Consider the following 19,858-nt stretch of genomic DNA (forward strand, 5'->3'; position numbering starts at 1 on the left):
ATTTTATACGATGTGACGTGGTCAGATTTTACTCCCTATATATTACATGTTGCATCCCTGAAAATGTTTTACCTGCGGTGGTTACTGGCAGTGATGATGGTTTAGTGAAGGTAAAATGGGGGTCACGTAGTAATGAGCAAATAAATAAATATCAAAAGTATTGCTATGAACACTTCGACAATTTCCCAGGTGTATTTCAATGTAATTGTAACAGTCATAAAACTTGTACCCATTACAAAGAATACTTCTCGAGTATAGAACTGTACTACAATTTTATTGTTGATGTATTGCAGAAGGCAGCATCAATAAGTTCGCATCCGATGCACCTTCATACTAAAAAAACATGTGACGGGGTGGAATTACTATGTCAGAGACAGTCATCAGTTAATAAGATTATATTTTAAAACCTGGATTAGCGCTGGAAAACCTAGTACTGGGGAAATTTATGAGAAAATGAAAATAAGTAGAAGGGAATTCAAAAATAAACTTAAATGGAGCCAACAAAACGAAGAATCCATTAAAATGAATATTCTAGCAACACATCAGAAAGAAAATAATTTTATAAAATTTTGGAATGCAACCAAAAGACTACAGTTCTATAGAAATTTCACATATTGCCAACATATTTAAAACTAAATTTGGAGCCAAACACCTGACCACACATTGTGTGGTCGACACCAAAAAAGTACCAAGGTCAAAGTTATATTCTTCTGGTTGTTTTATACAGTTTACGCCTGAAGATATTAGAAATACAGTTAAATCTATTAAACGCGGTAAGTCATGATGCCTGGGCATGATGGTCTTAGTGTCGAACACATAGTGTGGGGTACAAATAAAGTTTTCCATCATTTATGTACATTATGCATAAAACATGAATTTATACCGGTTTCTTTAATAAAAACAATAGAAGTTCCTATCGTTAAAAATTAAACAGGTAAATTAAATGATTTTTTTTTTTGTTTTACTGTTTGACAGTTTATTTGATTTATTAGTGGTAATTTAATTGTTATTTTGATTTCAATTGAATTTTCTATGGGTTATGCCTGAAATAATTGATTATTATTATTATTCAAGAGATTTACTCTTTAAAAATTATGGCGCATTCTAGCAGAAGATTTGGTACAAAACCAGTTGAATCAAAGCAGAATTTAGATCAGCCAAATATTTCAAGGTCATCAAATGAGCTAGAATGTTGGATTGATAGATCTTTGATTAGTTATCAGAAACAGCTGTTAAATATTTAACTTCTTCTTTTAAATCTGCGGGTTGCTTCTACAATTAATTTTTAGTGTATAATAATCGTAGTAGTGAAAAGCTGAATATATAAAACAAAGAGTAATTTTAAGAACTTTAACTGAAAAATGTTGGATGACTGTCTTATTTAAATTAAACAATAACTACTAAGAACCTTAACCTAACACTTTATACATTTATAATTTAATTTGTTTTCTAAATAATCTGTGTAATCGTTTTGAGCTGACTTACGATTTTTTTTTTATTAAACAAAGCCGATATATCGAAATAACTATATTTTTTGGTACGTACCTCTGTCAGAGGATAATTTTGGCCAAAATTTTGACAAAGAAATAACATTGCCAGCTTCATGGGTACCTTAAGTGCCAACCGCGATATTGAAGATATTTAAACTATTTTTAATTAATTAATTTTATTAGTAAATTTTTATGATTTATTTTATTATTTCGTATATAAAAAGTGTTATTTATAAGGTCATGCTTAAATAATTTAAGTCACCTAAGCTGAATCAATTCAAATTCAAATTCAAATATTTTTATTCAAAATAGGATTTATAATCACTTATTGAATGTCAAAATCTACCACCCATTCAAAAGAGACTGCCTCAGACCTGAGAAGAATAGGCGCAAGAAACTCAGCGGGCTTTTTTTTTTATATAAAATATGGATTACAATGTAATATTGTACAATAAACATTAATAATTAAAGAGCCTGTGGGTGTTCGCTTTAATCCCAGTCCGTGGTGTCATTAAGAAAATCGTTTATGCTATAATAACCTTTCCCACACAAACGTTTTTTAACAATTCTTTTAAATTTCGTAACACATTTGTTTTGTACATTTTCTGGGATCATATTGTAGAAGCATATACATCGCCCAACAAAAGACTTACTAACTCGACCCAACCGAGTAGTAGGCATAACAAGTTTATGTTTGTTCCTCGTGTTAACATTATGAATGTCACAGTTTCTAGAAAATTCCTCAATGTGCTTATGAACATACAAAACATTATCAAAACTGTATTGAGAAGCAACAGTCAAAATGTTTATTTCTTTAAATTTTTCTCTTAATGATTCTTTAGGACCTAGGTTATAAATCGCGCGAATAGCCCTCTTCTGCAGCACAAAGATAGTATTAATATCGGCCGCACTGCCCCATAACAATATACCATAGGACATAATACTATGAAAATAACTAAAGTATACTAATCTCGCCGTATCTATGTCAGTTAATCGTCTGATTTTCTTAACCGCATATGCTGCAGAACTAAGCCTATTCGCCAATCCTTCAATATGGGGGCCACACTGCAATTTGGAATCAAGAGTATTGCCAAGAAATATAGCAGATTCCACTGGTTTTACCACCTCTCCATTTAATAAAATATTCGCATCTACATTTTTGACATTTGGCGCGGCGAATTTAATATATTTGGTTTTATGATTATTTAACAATAAGTTATTGGCGCTAAACCAGTACACGATGTCAGATAGAGCATTGTTTACTTCGTCACATAAAACTTGGCTTCGTTTCACTTTGAATATAAGTGAAGTGTCATCCGCAAACAATACCACCTTGTGTTTTTTTTCTACAAGGTTAGGTAGATCATTTATATAAATTAGGAAGAGGAAGGGTCCAAGAATAGACCCTTGTGGTACCCCCATACCGAGAGGAGTCCCAGGAGATCTCCTGCCATTCACCTCGACCCTCTGAATCCTATTATTTAAATATGAGATCAGAAGATCGAGTGCAGATCCTCTTATACCATAGTGGCATAGCTTCCTGACCAGCGTTGAATGTTGAACACAATCAAAAGCCTTAGATAAATCACAGACCATCATACCAAGTGCATTCTGTGATTCCTCCCAGGCCTCAAAAATATTCCTGATGAGTTCAACACCTGCATCCGTAGTCGAGCGTCCCCTAGTAAAGCCAAATTGTTTTATATGAAGTAACTTATAAGTGTTAAAGTGAGTTAGCATTTGGCTTAAAATAATTTTTTCAAAAATTTTACTAAGGGTCGGCAACACCGAAACAGGGCGATAATTATTCGGGTCAGAAGTGAGTCCCGATTTGAATATTGGTGTAATTTTACTATACTTCAGAAGGTCAGGAAACACGCCATGTTCAATACAGCTATTCAAAACTAGTGCTAGATATGGTGCTATGACGTCAATAATAGAACTTATTATTTTTACAGATATGCCCCATATATCAGCAGTTTTTTTCATTTCTAAGGATCTGAAAGTTTTAATTATTTCTGCTGGGCTAACAACACTGAATTTGAAATTATGTTTACATTCCTTAACATTTTCCAAAAGAAGTGACTCGGCAACACTGGTGGAGGAGACAAGGGTGCTTGAGATGGAAACTGGAATGTCAGAAAAAAAATTCTCAAAAGCAGAAGTTACTTCCTGCTCAGAGTGGATTTTTGTATTGTTTATTATTAGATTATATTCAAACTTGCAGTCTTTCGCACTTCCAGATTCCCAGTTAATAACTTTCCAAGTCATTTTTATTTTATTTGAAGCATTTTTAATTATTTCTCTAATATGCATTGACTTAGCAATAGTACATACTTTCTTAAATAATTTTGAATAATTTTTCACATATACAAGGAAAGATGCATCATGATTACATGATGATCTCTCACTATATAGTTCATATAACCGTTGTCTGCTCCTATGAATATCTTATGTTTAATATTAAAAATTATTGAATGATGTATGTACACAATATGCCCTATAGAATAGTATGATAGGCGTCAAATATGACTATACTTTAATAAGCAATAACTCGTTATCGATATCGTTAAGATTTGAATCTCTAATTGAAAATGTCTGAAAATCTAAAAAAAAAAATATTTGAGAATAGGCGTGATCGCTAATGGAACCGTTCTTTAATTACCCTCAGGTCGTCGTTATATACGCAGCTGCATTTTGTGATCCGCCGACCACTAGCTCATCTCACCGCAAATCAACTCGATCACCGACCGTGTGGTTAACTCCCGCATTTACTAGTGATCGTATGAGATTGTAGTTGTTGTGATTCGACAAATATGAATAAGCTGCGATGCTATGATGATTGAAGCTGCATCTGTGCATGAGCATACAATCTGTGATAATCAAATGATAATCAATCACTTAGTGCCCATGTTCCTTTTGCTCATGCCTTAACTTAATAGCGCAAATCGCAACCAATACGGTCCATTATAAATTCCATAAATCATTGAACCAGGTTAACTTCCAATGTTTAAATAAACTTGTTTGAATCTTTAGCACTGGTCACTACCATTAAAATTAGAAATCAATATAACAAAATTTAAAATTAATCGAAGACTTGTAGTTGGAGCCGATTGCCACGTTGCCAATGATCTAATAAATTAAAAATAATGGTTTGGGTATTTAATTAGCGTAGTGGTTAAATTGTCTTTGGTATTTACTTTTTTTTTTCATTCATACATATATCCGTAATCAAGGAACATATTTACTCGGAGTAATGTCCGTAATGCCAAAGAGAATTTAAACACTACGTTCAGTAAATACCTTGTAAAATTTAAAAGCAATCCATAATCTAATTTTTGTCAGCTTTATTTGATTTGTATTCCCAATGACTCATTAGAGGAATTATATATTCATATACTGATAAAATTGGAGTAATGTTTTTTCTAGACTTTCAGACTTCATAAAACTACATCCAGAAATACTAACCCAATTATTTAAGGTACCTATAACCTAGTTAAAGATAAAGGAACTGCTTCGCAGCCTATAGATAATTGTTATTTATTACAAATAATATACTCCAATAGTGCTATTGTCTTCAAGAAATAGGCAAATTATAGAAACAGTTGATCAGTTACCTACTAAATATCAATAATTTTCAGATGGCAGATATTAAAACATTGCTGAAGGAAGCCCGAAAACTTGTAGATGATAAAGAATTTTTAAAGGCCCAAGACCGCTGTAAAGACATTCTTAGAAAAGATAAACAAAATTATTTAGCCCTAATTTTACTTGGGAAATCCCTAGGTGACTCTGATCAAGCACCTTTGGCTTATCAAAAAGCTATTGCATGCAAACCTGATCTTCCATTAGCATGGCAAGGTCTTGCAAATTATTATGAAAGAAAAGAAGATTTATCAGCACGGAAAAAACTAATAACAATTTATGGTGAAATATTAAAATTGTCATTAGAAGAAGAAAAAGCTATAGAGATTTTGAGTAAACTAGGTGAAGTCGGTTGTGCATTAAAAGACAATAGTGCACTTGAATCTCTTCTTTCATATATAGATAAAAAACCAAATGAGAAACTACTTAAAATTGCAGAAAATGAAATACTAAATCTCCTTAAGGCAGATGTTTTGTGTGAGGAAAAGAATATTTCATGTACTCTCACAGTTCTTGATAGAATATATCACAAAGATCAGAATGATAAAATTTCAATGCTATATGGGAAAGTAATTTTACAAAACAATAATTATCCAACTGCTGTGGAACAAATAATATCATTGGAATTTTTCACTAAAAATTGTTTGCTTCGTGAATGGCTGTGTAAACAGATTTGCATTAATTATGTACAAAAAGACTCATTCTCAGGCTTTGATATTAATAAATATGTGGACAAAATTACAGAAGGAATTGAAACTTCAAAATATCCTGGTCTTTTAAACAGTATGATTCTGTATGATAAAGGTCTGTATGTAGAAGCATATAAGCAATGTGTCTCATTAATAAATTATCAAGATGCCGATGTAACTGAATCTACTTTTATTATAAAATGTGCAGTTATGCTTAAAAAATGGCAAGTTGTAGAAAAACTTGCTTTAAATTTCATAGTCAAAGTAAAGGATTCTAATTTTTTATTAATACTAAAGAAATTTTTGTTTATTGCTCTTACTGAGCAACAAAAGTGGAAACAAGCTGTAGCTGTTATTAAAGATATTCCAATAAGTTCTCTTAACTTTAATGAAAAAGCAGCACTTGCTAAATGTTATATTGAGGTTAATGAGCCCATTGATGATGTTATCCAAACCTTAAAGGGTACTAAACACTTTGCTCAATTATTAGCCCTGTCATATTTAAAAAATAAAAAATATTATGAGGCTATAGTTCTTTTAGAAGAAAGTAATGATGAGGATTCACTTACCTCTTTTTATCTAGGACTAGCTTATTGGGAATTAAAACATTATGAAGAATGTTTAGTTCATTTTCTCAAATCTGCTAAATTGAATACAGATCATGCAGAAACATTTTTATACTTGGGTCATTTCTACTATTATTATAAACTTGATCAAATCAAGGCCAAAAAATGCTATGAAAAAGCATACAGCTTGAATGCTCTTGATAATGTGATAGTGAGAAGTTTAAGTGAAGTTTATACAAAGCTAGGATTGGCAGATTTAGATTATAAGCTATTAACAATGGCAAGTGAAAGCATTGAACACCAAACATGGATCACTTTTAAACTTGGTCTTCACTATTTAAGGAAACGGGAATGGGAGAATGCCATTATAAAATTCAGAAATGTTATTAAAATAAATAAAAATGATGTAATAGCATTTGAATGTTTAGCTGATGCATATTATTCTCGAGGGTCATACACTTCAGCTCTGAAAGCTTACAAGAAAGTAATTGTATTGAACCCAGTCCAAACCTCATATTGCCTAACAAAAATTGGATATATTCATTGCCTGTTAACTCAATATGAGGATGCAATTTCTACATTTGAAGAAGTTCTCAGACTAGATAATAGTTCTTTGATAGCTATTAAAGGTATTGCTGAAACTTGGATCAGAATAGCAAAAAAGAAAGCTTCTGCTAAATTATATGGTTCTTCACGTGATTCAGCCCAGTATGCTGTTAATTATCTTGTTCAAGTATTAGCTAAAGACACAAAATTTATTTGTTTTTGGAATTTGCTTGCAAGTGCTCTTATTCATGTAACCACATTACCTAACAGGTTCTGTTATGTTTACATGAGCAGCACAGTGAATGAAAAAGAAGAAAGCATCAAGAAGGAAAGAGAAGAAATTTTTTCACAAGCCCTTGCTTGCTATTCTAGAGCAGCGAAATTAAATAACCAAATATCTTCTTATGACTTAGCTTCAACATATCTTGCATTATACTATACATCAAGCAATACTGTGCACTTGCATATATCTTATAAATTAATATTGTCATGTATCAACTCCAAACCATTACTATGGCGTAATTGGAATCTGTTGGGTAAAATTTGTATACATATGAAAAGATATGACATTGCTCAACATTGTTTCATTAAAGCATTGTCAGTTACTAGAAAATGGGCAGTTGCAAAAATTTGGTGTGACCTAGGAACTTTGTATATAAAACTAAACCATCATAAATTAGCCAACTATTGCTTTTGGAGGGGTCAATCTTCACTGCCTTCTCACCCACAAAGTTGGATAGGACAAGCTTTGATAGCTGAGGTCATTAGAGAGGATGAAGCGATGGATCTTTTCAGGCATGCCTCAATATTAGGATATCATGCAGAAAGTGCACTTGGTTATGTTGATTGGCTGTGCAGAAAATTAAGAAATCAGCATTACAAAGACAACCGGGATCTCAGATATGTGATTGATGGTTTATATGCAATACCTTATGGTATTGATCTGATGGAATGGTATCTAAATTACAAACCAGATGATGCTTGTGCTCTTAATATTCTTGGTATTTTAAAAGAACGAAGTGGATTGCTTCAAGGTGCCTTACAATTATATGAACAAGCATTTGAATATGCTCAAGATAGCAAGAAAAATATTGTAAGGCTAAATATAGGAAGAGTGCAGTCTAGACTGTGTATGTATGATGATGCTATTACATCTTACAAAAGCATTACCGAAGCTAGCTTGGATTCAACATGTGGATTAGCATTAGCACTGTTTAATAAAGGTCTTTATGAAGAAGCCTATGCAGCATATGATACTGCTCTACATTGGTTGAGTAATGATGATGATGAAAAAGCTGATCTCCTTGTTATAATGGCTGGAATTGTTTATAAGTTCAAAGGTTTGGATGATGCAAAGACTTTATTGTTTCATAGTATTCAAGTAGCTCAAAAGAAACCTACAGCATATAGTTTATTTGCTATATGCTCTTTGGGTATTTTACATTCTGACCAGGGACTATCTAAATTGGCCTTAAGTGAACTACAAAAATATGAAAGAAATAGTAAATTTGGTTATGATATTGGGTTTTTAAAATCATATCGTATTTTCCTCAACAATGTTGATGAAGCAATAAAATCTATAAGTGATTCTGTTCATGATCACCCAAGTGATTCTAAACTTTGGTTTTGTATGGCACAGTATTGTCTACAATCATCAAAAAATAAATCAAAAATAGCTAGTAGTTGTGCTCGAAGAGCTATCTGTGCCATTCAGCAAAAAGACACTCAACTTGATATTGCAAAAATACTTGCTACTGCTAGTATAGCTAATAACATGGCAGGGGAGAAAATAAAAGCAATGAGTTTGGCAAAAAAAGGTTTGCATATGTATCCATTTAAATCAGATATTTGGGCTGTACTGTTGTTTTTACAATTATGTCAAAATTTATCCCATGATGTGAAAATATGGACATTGGGAGTGACCACATGTATGAGAAAACATTTAAATTTATCAAGAACTATGAAGAAGTGGATAAGTTTAATAGAAACACAAGTAGAAAGTGAGGGTTTTGAAGTCAATTGAAATAAATGAAATGGAAATATTGTGAATAAAATGGCTTTTGTAACAAATAATTTTTTAATTTTCTATAAATTTGTCTCTGATTCTTCTAAAAACTGCAAGAAATTTATCACCTTTATTTCTTGAGACTTTTTGGCCTTCCTCTGTGCTTTCAAACAGTTTCTCAATTATTAAATCTTTTTCCTAGAAGAAAATACATTACAATTTAGTGAAAAAAATTGGAAACATGCCTGATACTGCCTCACTATCCATACTAATATATTTTAAAAAGGTTAGTAAAGATATGGTTGATGCCACATTTTCTATCATCAACTGTATTAAATCAAATTTTATTTATTATTATATCGAGCCATACATCTAAACCCATCAAATAACTCAAAATATTACTTCCTTTACCTACTCTGTCAATCATATTTCATCCTTCATCTAACTGTCAAATACAACATTTCATTCACTCTATTCTACTTCTAACTACTTGCACATGACACCTGAACTACACAAGAAACTATAATTGTAATCCTGTTAAGACAGATGAATATAAATCTTTAAGAAGATATCAATCATTCTTTTGTTCATTGTGAACAGATATTGTATTTCAATTCTATACAAGTGGATTTGAGTCATGGGTATTATTATTGATATTTGGTAGAAATACAAGGAAAACCTTATTTACCACTTACCAATTCAACTTGAGTCACTCGTTCAAATAATGAATGTTCTTCAAAATGTGATACTATCCAGTGATGTAGATCTTCCACATCTGTGATAGTATAGACTATACCCTATTGGCAATAAAACATAATCACATATTTAAACAACCAGGGTTAAACTTTTTATTACTCTTACTCTGTATCAAAAATTTGTGTCTACCACATGAAAAATCAGTGTATATTTAACACTGATTTTTCCTGCATAAAGAACAAGAATGAATCTCACAGTTTGATTGTTTATAATTTCAACATACTATACACTGCAAGCTTCTTTTATCATGATGTTTATATAATTACAAATTGAAAGAAAAACATTAAAAAATTTCCAGCACTTTCATAAAAAGATCACATCTACTAGTTAGTTTTAAGAAACATCAACCAACATTCTATTATAGATTTATCAATACCTCAATGGAGTATAAAATAGGCTTTATATATAGGCAGCATATCTAAACAGTCATTACATAAAATACATACTTCTTCAGCTAAAACATAAGCATATTCTGACAGCAGCCACTTATTGATGATTCTCCATTTATGTTTGGCTTTCTTAAAATGTGGATCTGGGTATAAGAAAAACATTTTTTTTAGCTGAAAATAAAACTTTGTAATGAAATAAACCTTGAAAACAAATAATATAGTAACATTATCTAATCAAAGTCAGTTCCTACTTGGCCTTTGTGAAAAAAATTTGGTAGATATTTCATAGCATTAGTCCGCAAAACTGCAATATTCTGATATTTATCTGTTTCTTGTTTTCTGAGTGCCACTATTCTATCATTTACATAGTCTGAAACCTTTACACGGATCTCTAATCCCAAAATCAAATTTTCAGGGAACATTGGTGACAAAGTGACTGTAAGAAAGTAGGTTATATGGATTAATTAGTAGAAATTTATAAAAGGTATGCCAATTTATAACAAGCTGAGAATCTTACCCACCCAACAGACCACCATAGCCACAACCAACATCAAGAAATTCGACTAATTTATCTTTGTTGTCATTGTTGTTTTTCAATAATGGATATAAGTGTGTCCAGTCATATTCATCTGGATGCGCTGGGCTGAATTGAATGTATTGTTAGTTACTACAATGAGTAATATAATGTATAATATTAGTAAAATTACATATGTATTTGCTTACTTACTAATCAAAACAATGATCGGCAATAGGGTTAGAATGTGCACGTTGACGATAATACTTTTTTTGAGGAAGAGCCATAGCCCATTTAGTTTATTTTAAGTCTATTATTAATCTATTAGAATCGATTCGCCAAATATTATATTTTCATTCTTCAGAATTATACATTCCCTGATTTTTTTATGTCGCTAGCAATAGCAAATAACTCATATCTCATATCTAAGCTCGTGCTAATCTCATAAGTCATAACCTCCAAAGAGAATATAATCACTAAGTTTTAACTTTTATAACCTCGTTAATATATTAATGTACTCTGTGCTCGTTAGAGTAGGGAAGGGAAGTGTTGAAATTAGGGATGTAAAAAAAAACGATTTTTTAATATCGATTTTTATATTCAAATTAATCGATTTTTAGTAAATCGATTATATCAATTACGTGTATAATCGATTTTCAGAAACAGCTCGTATTTATGCGAAGATGACGAAAGAATTGTTTTGTATTTTGGTTTTTGAGACCATAACATGGTCGTTCAGGATTTTTGCTGATTCTTTTAAGTATTTAATTCTAGTCAAATGTAAAATAAGACTGGACATTTGTAACAATAATTATTATTTTATTGTTTAAACTTGAAGATTAACGAAAGATTTGTATTTAATTTAGTTTTTGAGACTATAAAGTAGTCGTTTAGTATTTTTAATTCTCATTTTAAATTTTTTATTTTAAAACTAGTCAAAATTAAAATAGGACTGGATTTTTGATTTATATTTTAGTTTTTGAGACAATAAATTTGTAATTTTGTTGGGATGCGTAGCATTTCATTTTCATTGTAATAAATAAAACGTTGTATAGTACTTATATTTGTATCAATAATGCTATTTAGTTTGCCAATTTAATAATAACCCTGAAATTTTAAGCGAACATTGCCTTTGATTTTTTGTTTTGAATTGGTTATTTTTTTAATCTGATAAATTGTTAATATGAATATCTTAGGATTATTATTGGAATATGAAATGTACTTTTTCGCAGAAACTGATTATTTAATGTTATTAAAGTCGATTTTTGACAAATCGATTAATTTTGAATACAGTTTCTTCAGTTGAAATGTTCTGTGCCCATAACCAAAGAGAATATATTCACAACTATAATCGCTAGTTGCGCGGAGATCACTCTGATGCCTGTAACCACAAGTACAACCCCTGAGGCCTACATACTAAGAATTATTTTACTCTTTGTTATTGAGTCAATTCAGCCAAGATTTGAATCTTTTACAGTTAGTCAATTACAGTAATTATACTGTACCGAGATTTAACATTTTTATTTTATTACTAGCTGACCCAGCAAACGTTGTATTGCCATAGAAAGTAAAAAATACAATAGAACAGAATAATATAAAAATCGCTATACAAAAATAGGTGTTGATCGTAGACGGGTGAAAATTTGAAGTTTTAAGCGTTTTTTATGGTGTATCATAAATAAATATAAACAAAAAATTTAGTCCAAAAAAATTAAAAAAAAAATTTTGGGGTTAACATCTTAACAAAACCCCTAAAAAATTTAGGGGGATGAAAAATAGATGCTGTCCGATTCTCCACCCTATCCGATATGCACGCTAAGATTCACGAAAATCGGTCGAGCGTCGGAGGAGTTTAATTACGTACACCGTCACACGAGAATTTGATATATTAGATTAAGCCTGATTTAAATTTACGTATACATGTTGTAAGATTGTAATGGACAAACACAGATACAATTATTACATAAAACATTTATTGTGTCAGCTATAACTTAATATTATTTGGTTTAAAATATACATATTTATAAAAAGAGTAAAAAATAGAGAGAGTAGGCATTTCATGGCGGGGGATTTCAGGAGGTTTAAATTGTACAAGGAAGACTATTTAAACGGCAACTGATCCACATATCCCTCATCTACTCCACAGTCACTCAAATAATGGTCTCTCATTCTAAGTTTGACTAGAATTAATGGCATCCAAGAGTTGTTTAAGCGTAACCGGCAAAATATTGAGAGTTTTTTTGGGGAAATTACGAGAACCAAGGTTGTGAAGGACTTTCGGGTCGAAGTTCACCATTAAATTTGCCTTTTGAAGTTTTGGATATCTGTCACATGTTGGACCAATACTCAAACATCTTAGCTTCAAGGTTGTCCACACGTCATGAGAGACGATCTGAGAATATTGTAGGGAAACTGTATGAGTAGCTGACCTGGCACAAGATATTGATGTTGAGATGATAGCACTCCTTGAAATTTTCTCTTATCTTGTGTATAATTGGAATCCTACTTTTTGATCGCAATGGATATGAGAGGATTGAATAAAGGCAGCTTTTGGAGTCTGAAAGTATTATTGAATTGTTCAGGCTTATATTCCCCATGTAAATACGGAAGTGATAGATGGACAGCTACAACTAAATACTATTATTGTAGAAGAAATCCATGTGTATTTTACAAGCATGAGGGAAAATTTCATGCCCATTTTGAAATCTTCATGAATCACATGAGAAAAAGTTTTGTTGACCCTTTATGGTGAAATTATAAATACCTAATAATCTCAAATTATTGAGGGCTGGAAGTTGAGTGCACTGAAAGGCATTGAGAAGGGGGGTAAATTTAAATATTGGAAAAAAGGCTAAGGAGGTGAGAAATAATAGGTAACGATGGGCAAGACATGATCTTTTATCTTGAGAGATGTGGTTACTATTGTACGAAGCAACTATTTACCTAATTTCTCGACCAAAGGATGATCATGAAATTCACAAATATAAAAACAGTGCGAAATTTGGTAAAAGGGGGTAAACTCAAAAGTATTGTGACGTAGTGGGTTTCGTGGTAGTTAGAAGAGAAATAAAACCCATAGTTCAGCACGAGGAATTTATTTTTCAGTGGTAGAAGATCAAGGTCGTGGATAAAAGGGGCCCGTCAAATAATCTGTAGTGGGCAAGTACTGCCCTGGCTTTGGACCGATGGCTGCAGGCCCCAGTTAAAGGAGGCGACGTCGGCCTCGCAGTCTTGTAGGTGCTGGTAAAACATGGAGACAGGTGTAGTGCTATAGGTGCTGCAAGGACAGGTTGTAGGTGGAACCTCGGGCCCTGGAATTTATATCCAGTGAGTTAAAAGTTATTCCAATAAAATAATACACCTTTTTATTATAACAATATCTATATTAATTTGGAAATACAGAACTTTATTTTATTTTAATTAACCAAGGAAGCCATTCTTATCAATAATAAATAATAATACGCCGACTACCGTACATTCCGTATATATATATATATGTGTCAAGATAAATGACAGTGACAATGACGCATAAAGCCGCAGAATAATAACAACATATCAACACCAATACTTCTCTGATTGCATCCACGCGGCCAAGCACTGCATATGATGGCGGATACGTTAGTTACAATCAGACGCAGTTTACATTTATAATTAAAAAAAAGCGTTAAAATGAAATAACTAATTACAATTATTACTAAATAGCTATAAGCAAAAGGTACTGGCAATCAACTTATACGTAAAATTAAATGAAGAAACTAGTTTAATAAAAATTAACAAATTATGAGAATGGAAAATTAATTAAACAAATAGATATACTTCGAATAAACTTTGCAAAATGAAATTATTAAGAGAGATAAGTGATTTTGCGACATGATCGGTGCATGAGTGACACGTGGAGAACAAAGAACATAAACGCTATTTAGCGACATGACTGACAAGCTTACGAAATATACCTATACAATATAAGGATTCTAAATTGTTAGGAGTGGTCAACACTTACCCGATACACGGGGTCGAGATAAGCTTATACGTACAGCGAGTGACGGAACAGTGATGAGTCTTGTTGCAGGCACGACTCTTATCTAACAGCAAGCGTCGGTCCGCGAGGTTATCCGTCAGATCGGAAGGCTAAAGTTATAACCTTACAGCATATAGGTTGTATAGTAGAGGGCTGAGAACTGAACCTTGAGGCAATCCTTTCCAAACTGATTTAGGAGGTAGGTTAGAGGATGGACCTATAATGATGATTGTTTGTTCGCTATCTTAACCTTTTACATATTTATCGGGTACAAAATTGAGCATATTTTTTTGTTAGAGGGGATATCTGCTGTTGCCGACTCGGCAATTTATTGTGTCTACTCTCTGGCTGCGTGTAGATATTGAGGACCGCATCTATTCGTGTGTATACAGGTCCCATAGTGGTAATGTAGAAACGGATTATCTCATGGTCAGCGTTCAAGTGGCAAGTGACTATATGCTTCCACAGATCCTCTAGTAGTCTTGGGTGATTTCAACCTGCACAATGCCGAATGGCTTGGGTCACCACGTTACACAGACATCGTAGGGCGATCTGTGTATAATTTTGCATTGGCGTATGGTCTGTCCCAATTGGTTGAGTCGCCAACGCGGCTCCCGGGTGTGGATTGCCACATGCCGCCCTTATTAGATCTTCTGCTGACTACACGTCCCGATAGGTACCAGGTCTCTGTCAATGCCCCTCTCAGAACGTGCCTGGTCAGGAGTGTAGTACCTATCCGACACTCACGTAGCAGAACACCCGCGACCTGCTGCGTTTGGCACTACAAGTCAGCAAATTGGGATATGATGCGTTTCTTTTTTGCATCCTACCCTTAGGGCAAGGTCTATTTCCTTTCGGATAAAACTACCTCTGTATTAACGATCGGTGGCTTGAAACTTGTGTCTTCTATTGAGTCCTCTCTTAAGAAGGTCGCGGAATGGGGTAAATTGAACCTTGTCTAATTTAACCCCCAGAAGACTTAAGTATGCGCATTTACCACAAAATATACCCATTTGTCGTGTCACTGCTCTTTGACAACACTTCCTTTAATGCCTTGCCTAGTATCGGAATGCTGGGTCTCGAAATCTCGAGCGATTGCCAATTCCGCGGTGATAGGAAGTCAAAGCCAAATTGGCAACGAAGAAACTGAGTGTCATAAATAGAGCAAGACAATACTTCAAGCGCTCTACTAACCGCAGCATTGGCCACGTATCGAGTATTGTTCTTATCTTATCTTAAGAAATGACATCAAAAAGAATTCTAAAGGAATCAATTTTGAGAAAATAAATGCTTTTTTATGCCTTTTATCTCTGGTCTGGTGTAACCTAGTATCAGCTCGAACTGTTTGACCATGTGCAACTTATTTATATGTGTCGCTGGAAACAGTGCTATGTGAATTGACTTGCGACAAACTTCGCATTGATTGAGATATGCCGCTTCATTGTGTGCTTTTACATGCATTTACCACATGGTGTGTTTCGAAGTTCGCATGACACGCCACAAACTGGGATATCATCCCCACCATATGGATATCTGGTATTCCTCTACAATGGGGTTTACTAATAAGTTTAAGTCAATGTACAAACAAACTTGGAAATGAGCTTCCTTTTGCTGTGTTTCAAGGTCGATAGGACATGTTACCCATGCTATATCCATTTAAAAACGCGTACGCTTTTTTTATAGGCCGGCAACGCTCCTGCGTTCATGTGTTGCTTAATTTCTCTTGTGATGAGGAGAATCTTGCGGTCTCATTAAATCACCCTTCGAAAAAAATATTGACGTCAATGTCAGAAGTAATTTTTTTTTGGATTTTATGGCCTGGTAACGAGACCTGTCAGAAGTCAGTAACTTTTTATGAATTTGAAATATTGCAAAATGTAAATTCAAAATACCATGATATGATAAATGATAATAATAGGTATCAACCTGTAAGGCTGAAATATTAAATGTACTTATTCACGAGAAGATGAGTAATTTATACTCGTTATAATAACTAGGGTTATCTTTAGAAATTAAAATAAGATTAGTTTTATTGAGAAATGTGATGTGTATGCAAATATTGTGCCTGCCTTCAGATACCTGCTAATTTACAAGGGTGAGTGATAAGTTGTTTTCTTTTCAACAAAATATATTTATCATATTAATATGTGTATGATACATACATTGATACTCATGAAACCTTTGTGTACCAATTGTTTTTCTGAATTTTTGATAGTATCTTTGGTACCATTATAAAGCATTTTGTATGTAGTTTTCCTATCAGTATTTAATATGAGTAAACACAGGCAAAATCTATAAGCATATAAAGCACATACATTTTATTGTGTTCTGCAAGTGTCATTTAAATTAATGTTTTTATATATATTAGTTAAAATTCCTCCACTACAAACAATTTAAATTTTGTAGTTCATTCCATTCATTATCTTTTAATAGTTTTAATGGGGCCTTTACTTTATTATTCTATTTGCAGGGAAACATGAAATTGTTAATGAAACTATGTTATAGAAGGTGATTTGGTAAATTTTATTGGTAATTAAAAATTATTGTGTCTTATATGATAAGCTAGTACAAGGCCAGCTGTACTTAAGGTGCAGGATTCAGACAACACATACTTGCACATAAAGCAGGAGCAGTCAATTTAGTTTGCAGCTCCTTAACAAACTGAGTTGGTCCTTTAGTTTGTTAGTTCCTTGCTCAAATCCAATACTGATCATTTGGTTTCCCCCGATCCGGATTTTCCGGTAGCTTACTAGAGAACTGCAAACTACAGTTATATAGAGTCTCCAGATGCAAACTAAAACTATTATTGTTGGTGAACATAATTAGATACCTACTGACAACTATTTGCAGAATATTTAGTATATCGAACCTGTGAAAAAAAAAATTAAACTATTAAGTTTGAGAAGTACAATAACAGTCTTGAAATTCAAAAAAGGGTCCATAGCACAGATTACTAATATTATGTAGCATGTGTAGGATTGATAATGAACTAAAGAACTAAGGAGCAAGGGATCTGGGAACTATTTTGCGTAGTTCATCTGTGGGAGCGCTCTTTCGAACTAGTATGTATTATAAATTGAATTTCATTTTGAACAAGGTGCTAGGATATTGATTGCACCCCTGGTTCAAATGGGGTAGCCAATCTTTATCTAGTAATATTATTTTTTGCATTAATTAACATTATTGTTCTTCAATTAAATTAAAATGACAATCACAAGAAGCCTTTACTTTATTGGCAGTTTTATTCTAAAATAAAATAAAAATTTACTACTAGACAAGCTCTGTGGCCTTAAGTAATTGCTCACCGAGTTTCGGTTCTGACGCCGCAACTCGGTTAGTCCACTGCGAACAAGCGAGAAGACCAGTGCACTGTTTTGTAAGCCGTAAACGTTATTTCAACAAACTAACATCGATTTTGTTTATAGTGACCAATAAAACATTGTCATTATTATTACGTCTGTGTTTGCAAGACATATATTCACCATGCTCCCTTCTCTGCCCGCCCGCGCGATCCAATATTGCGACAATTAATATTCCAAACTTCTGTCTGGTAGTATACATGGAAGTCTTAACTTACACTAACCTTCTATTGACCAAGGTTCAATTACTAAACATACAACTATTAAAACATATGAAACATTAATATAATAATTAGACTTACTAGACTAAACAGTTAAAAATCGTAACTTTATAATATTGAATTCAAAACTACGTGAATTGGAGTGTTTTTAGTATTATATAATTATTGTGATTGATCAGTACTTTAAAAGATTGTGTTATTGAGATAGTGGTTTTAAGAGAACAACAAAACACTCTATTCATGTTGGGAGTTCAAACACACCAAGTTGTGTGTAGGACAACTATTTATGTTATTTACGCAAACAAGATCCATCCACGTGCAGACTTAAGTATCCAGCGAATGACAAATGAACGGCAGTCGGCGGTGTACACGACAGTCGCTGGTCGCGCCTCACGCTGTCACTCAAACAATATCAAACATTGCGAAATGTTATCATAACTCGCGTCGTCGACCACACTCCGTTTCGCTCTCATTTCAAACTGTAAAGCGATACTAGAACAGTACTGTTACGTGTGTTTTAAAGCAAAAATGAAACGAATAGACTCACAGTGTATCATGAAGGAGCACTCGAGGAGTTCGCGATTGCTGACGGAGAGTGTATCTTCAGAGGAACATGAAACAGAGCATTTATTGTGTCATAAAGCGCCTACTATTGTACCCGAGGCTGGTGGACGAAGGGGATCTCTAACCGCCCCAGCTTCTCCCACCGACTTCCGCAAGAAACGGGACATCCCTCGTCATCATAACTATATCAACAGTCTCCATCATCTTATACACTGGAGGGACATATGGAGCGGCGAACCGCAAAGACCGCAAGAGGTAAACTAACTTCTCCCCCCCAGATAGCATGTTACTAAATCAATATAATGACAGCAACGTTTAAGTGTTAAACACTTAACACCACATTATCATTACCTCATTACTTTTGTAACCTAAACGAAATTACTTCAACGATAATGTTTCCGTTTTGACTTTATATTTCATGCACAATCATTATATTTGTTAAAGCGTTTTCTTTAACTCCATGACCTTGTAATCTATTCGTTACATCAAGTTAAACAGGTCGATGTTAATTGGATGCACCAAAATGTTGTAAATTCTCAAAATTATATTAATTTGCGGCAGTACATTTCCACGACGATAAAAAATTGCGTACCTATAATTGTGATGTATGTTATAGCAAATACTGTATAAACTCGGTAGAGTTTCTCGGTAGGTTATATAGGATCCATAAACAACGCACTGTTTTACTTACACGTGCGTGCAGATTCAAATGCTTAAACTCATACTAAATAGTAAATAGTTAACTAGACATCTATACATTTTATAAAGGAAAAGTCGTCGTTTTTTAATTTATTCCTCAGCAACTACAATAGGTACAGATAACCTCATAATATATCGCTGAGCAAAGCTTTAAATCGTAGAGTTTTGGGTTACTAGATAGATGGTCGGGATCAAAACTTATTTAAGTTCAAATATTTCCCATAGTTACAATGAAAATGAAGTTTGTTCACCAGGCTTATATACACGGACAGGAGACACGCGGAGACGAGCGGTTCGTCAATATTACTAAATACAATATCTGTTTAAAATTTATTTCATCAAAGGTTACATGTTCAGTTCTGACAACAACAAAAAGCTGGTAAATGTTTGAGGAAAA

The 19,858-nt window shown here is 33.1% G+C and overlaps 2 protein-coding genes across 2 annotated transcripts; one reads left to right on the plus strand and one right to left on the minus strand.

The window, feature by feature from the left end:
* Window positions 1-4,755: 4,755 nt before the first annotated feature.
* Window positions 4,756-9,009, plus strand: LOC126976564 (tetratricopeptide repeat protein 37). The gene is made up of 2 exons (XM_050824949.1): window positions 4,756-4,971; window positions 5,132-9,009. Exon 2 carries the CDS (start codon window positions 5,132-5,134, stop codon window positions 8,957-8,959), a length of 3,828 nt encoding a protein of 1,275 aa, XP_050680906.1. The 5' UTR covers window positions 4,756-4,971; the 3' UTR covers window positions 8,960-9,009.
* LOC126976570 (tRNA (guanine-N(7)-)-methyltransferase) lies at window positions 8,995-11,073 on the minus strand. Its single transcript, XM_050824954.1, has 6 exons — window positions 10,814-11,073; window positions 10,608-10,729; window positions 10,338-10,522; window positions 10,144-10,257; window positions 9,637-9,738; window positions 8,995-9,139 (listed from the first exon to the last, which is right to left on the minus strand). The coding sequence occupies exons 1-6, from the start codon at window positions 10,885-10,887 to the stop codon at window positions 9,014-9,016; spliced, it is 723 nt and encodes a 240-aa protein (XP_050680911.1). The 5' UTR covers window positions 10,888-11,073; the 3' UTR covers window positions 8,995-9,013.
* Window positions 11,074-19,858: the final 8,785 nt, after the last annotated feature.

Source organism: Leptidea sinapis, chromosome 41 (assembly GCF_905404315.1).
Source record: "Leptidea sinapis chromosome 41, ilLepSina1.1, whole genome shotgun sequence".
Lineage (NCBI taxonomy): Eukaryota > Metazoa > Arthropoda > Insecta > Lepidoptera > Pieridae > Leptidea > Leptidea sinapis.

What these genes read in the sequence shown, in the direction of transcription:
- LOC126976570 (XM_050824954.1), bottom strand. Translation starts at nt 10,887, where the DNA reads ATGGCTCTTCCTCAAAAAAAGTATTATCGTCAACGTGCACATTCTAAC. An exon ending in ATTTTTTTCACAAAGGCCAA is followed by an intron (nt 10,258 to 10,337) that starts GTAGGAACTGAC and finishes TTTTATTTTCAG; the next exon opens with CTAAAAAAAATGTTTTTCTT. An exon ending in GAGTGACTCAAGTTGAATTG is followed by an intron (nt 9,140 to 9,636) that starts GTAAGTGGTAAA and finishes ATTTTCTTCTAG; the next exon opens with GAAAAAGATTTAATAATTGA.
- LOC126976564 (XM_050824949.1), top strand. Translation starts at nt 5,132, where the DNA reads ATGGCAGATATTAAAACATTGCTGAAGGAAGCCCGAAAACTTGTAGAT.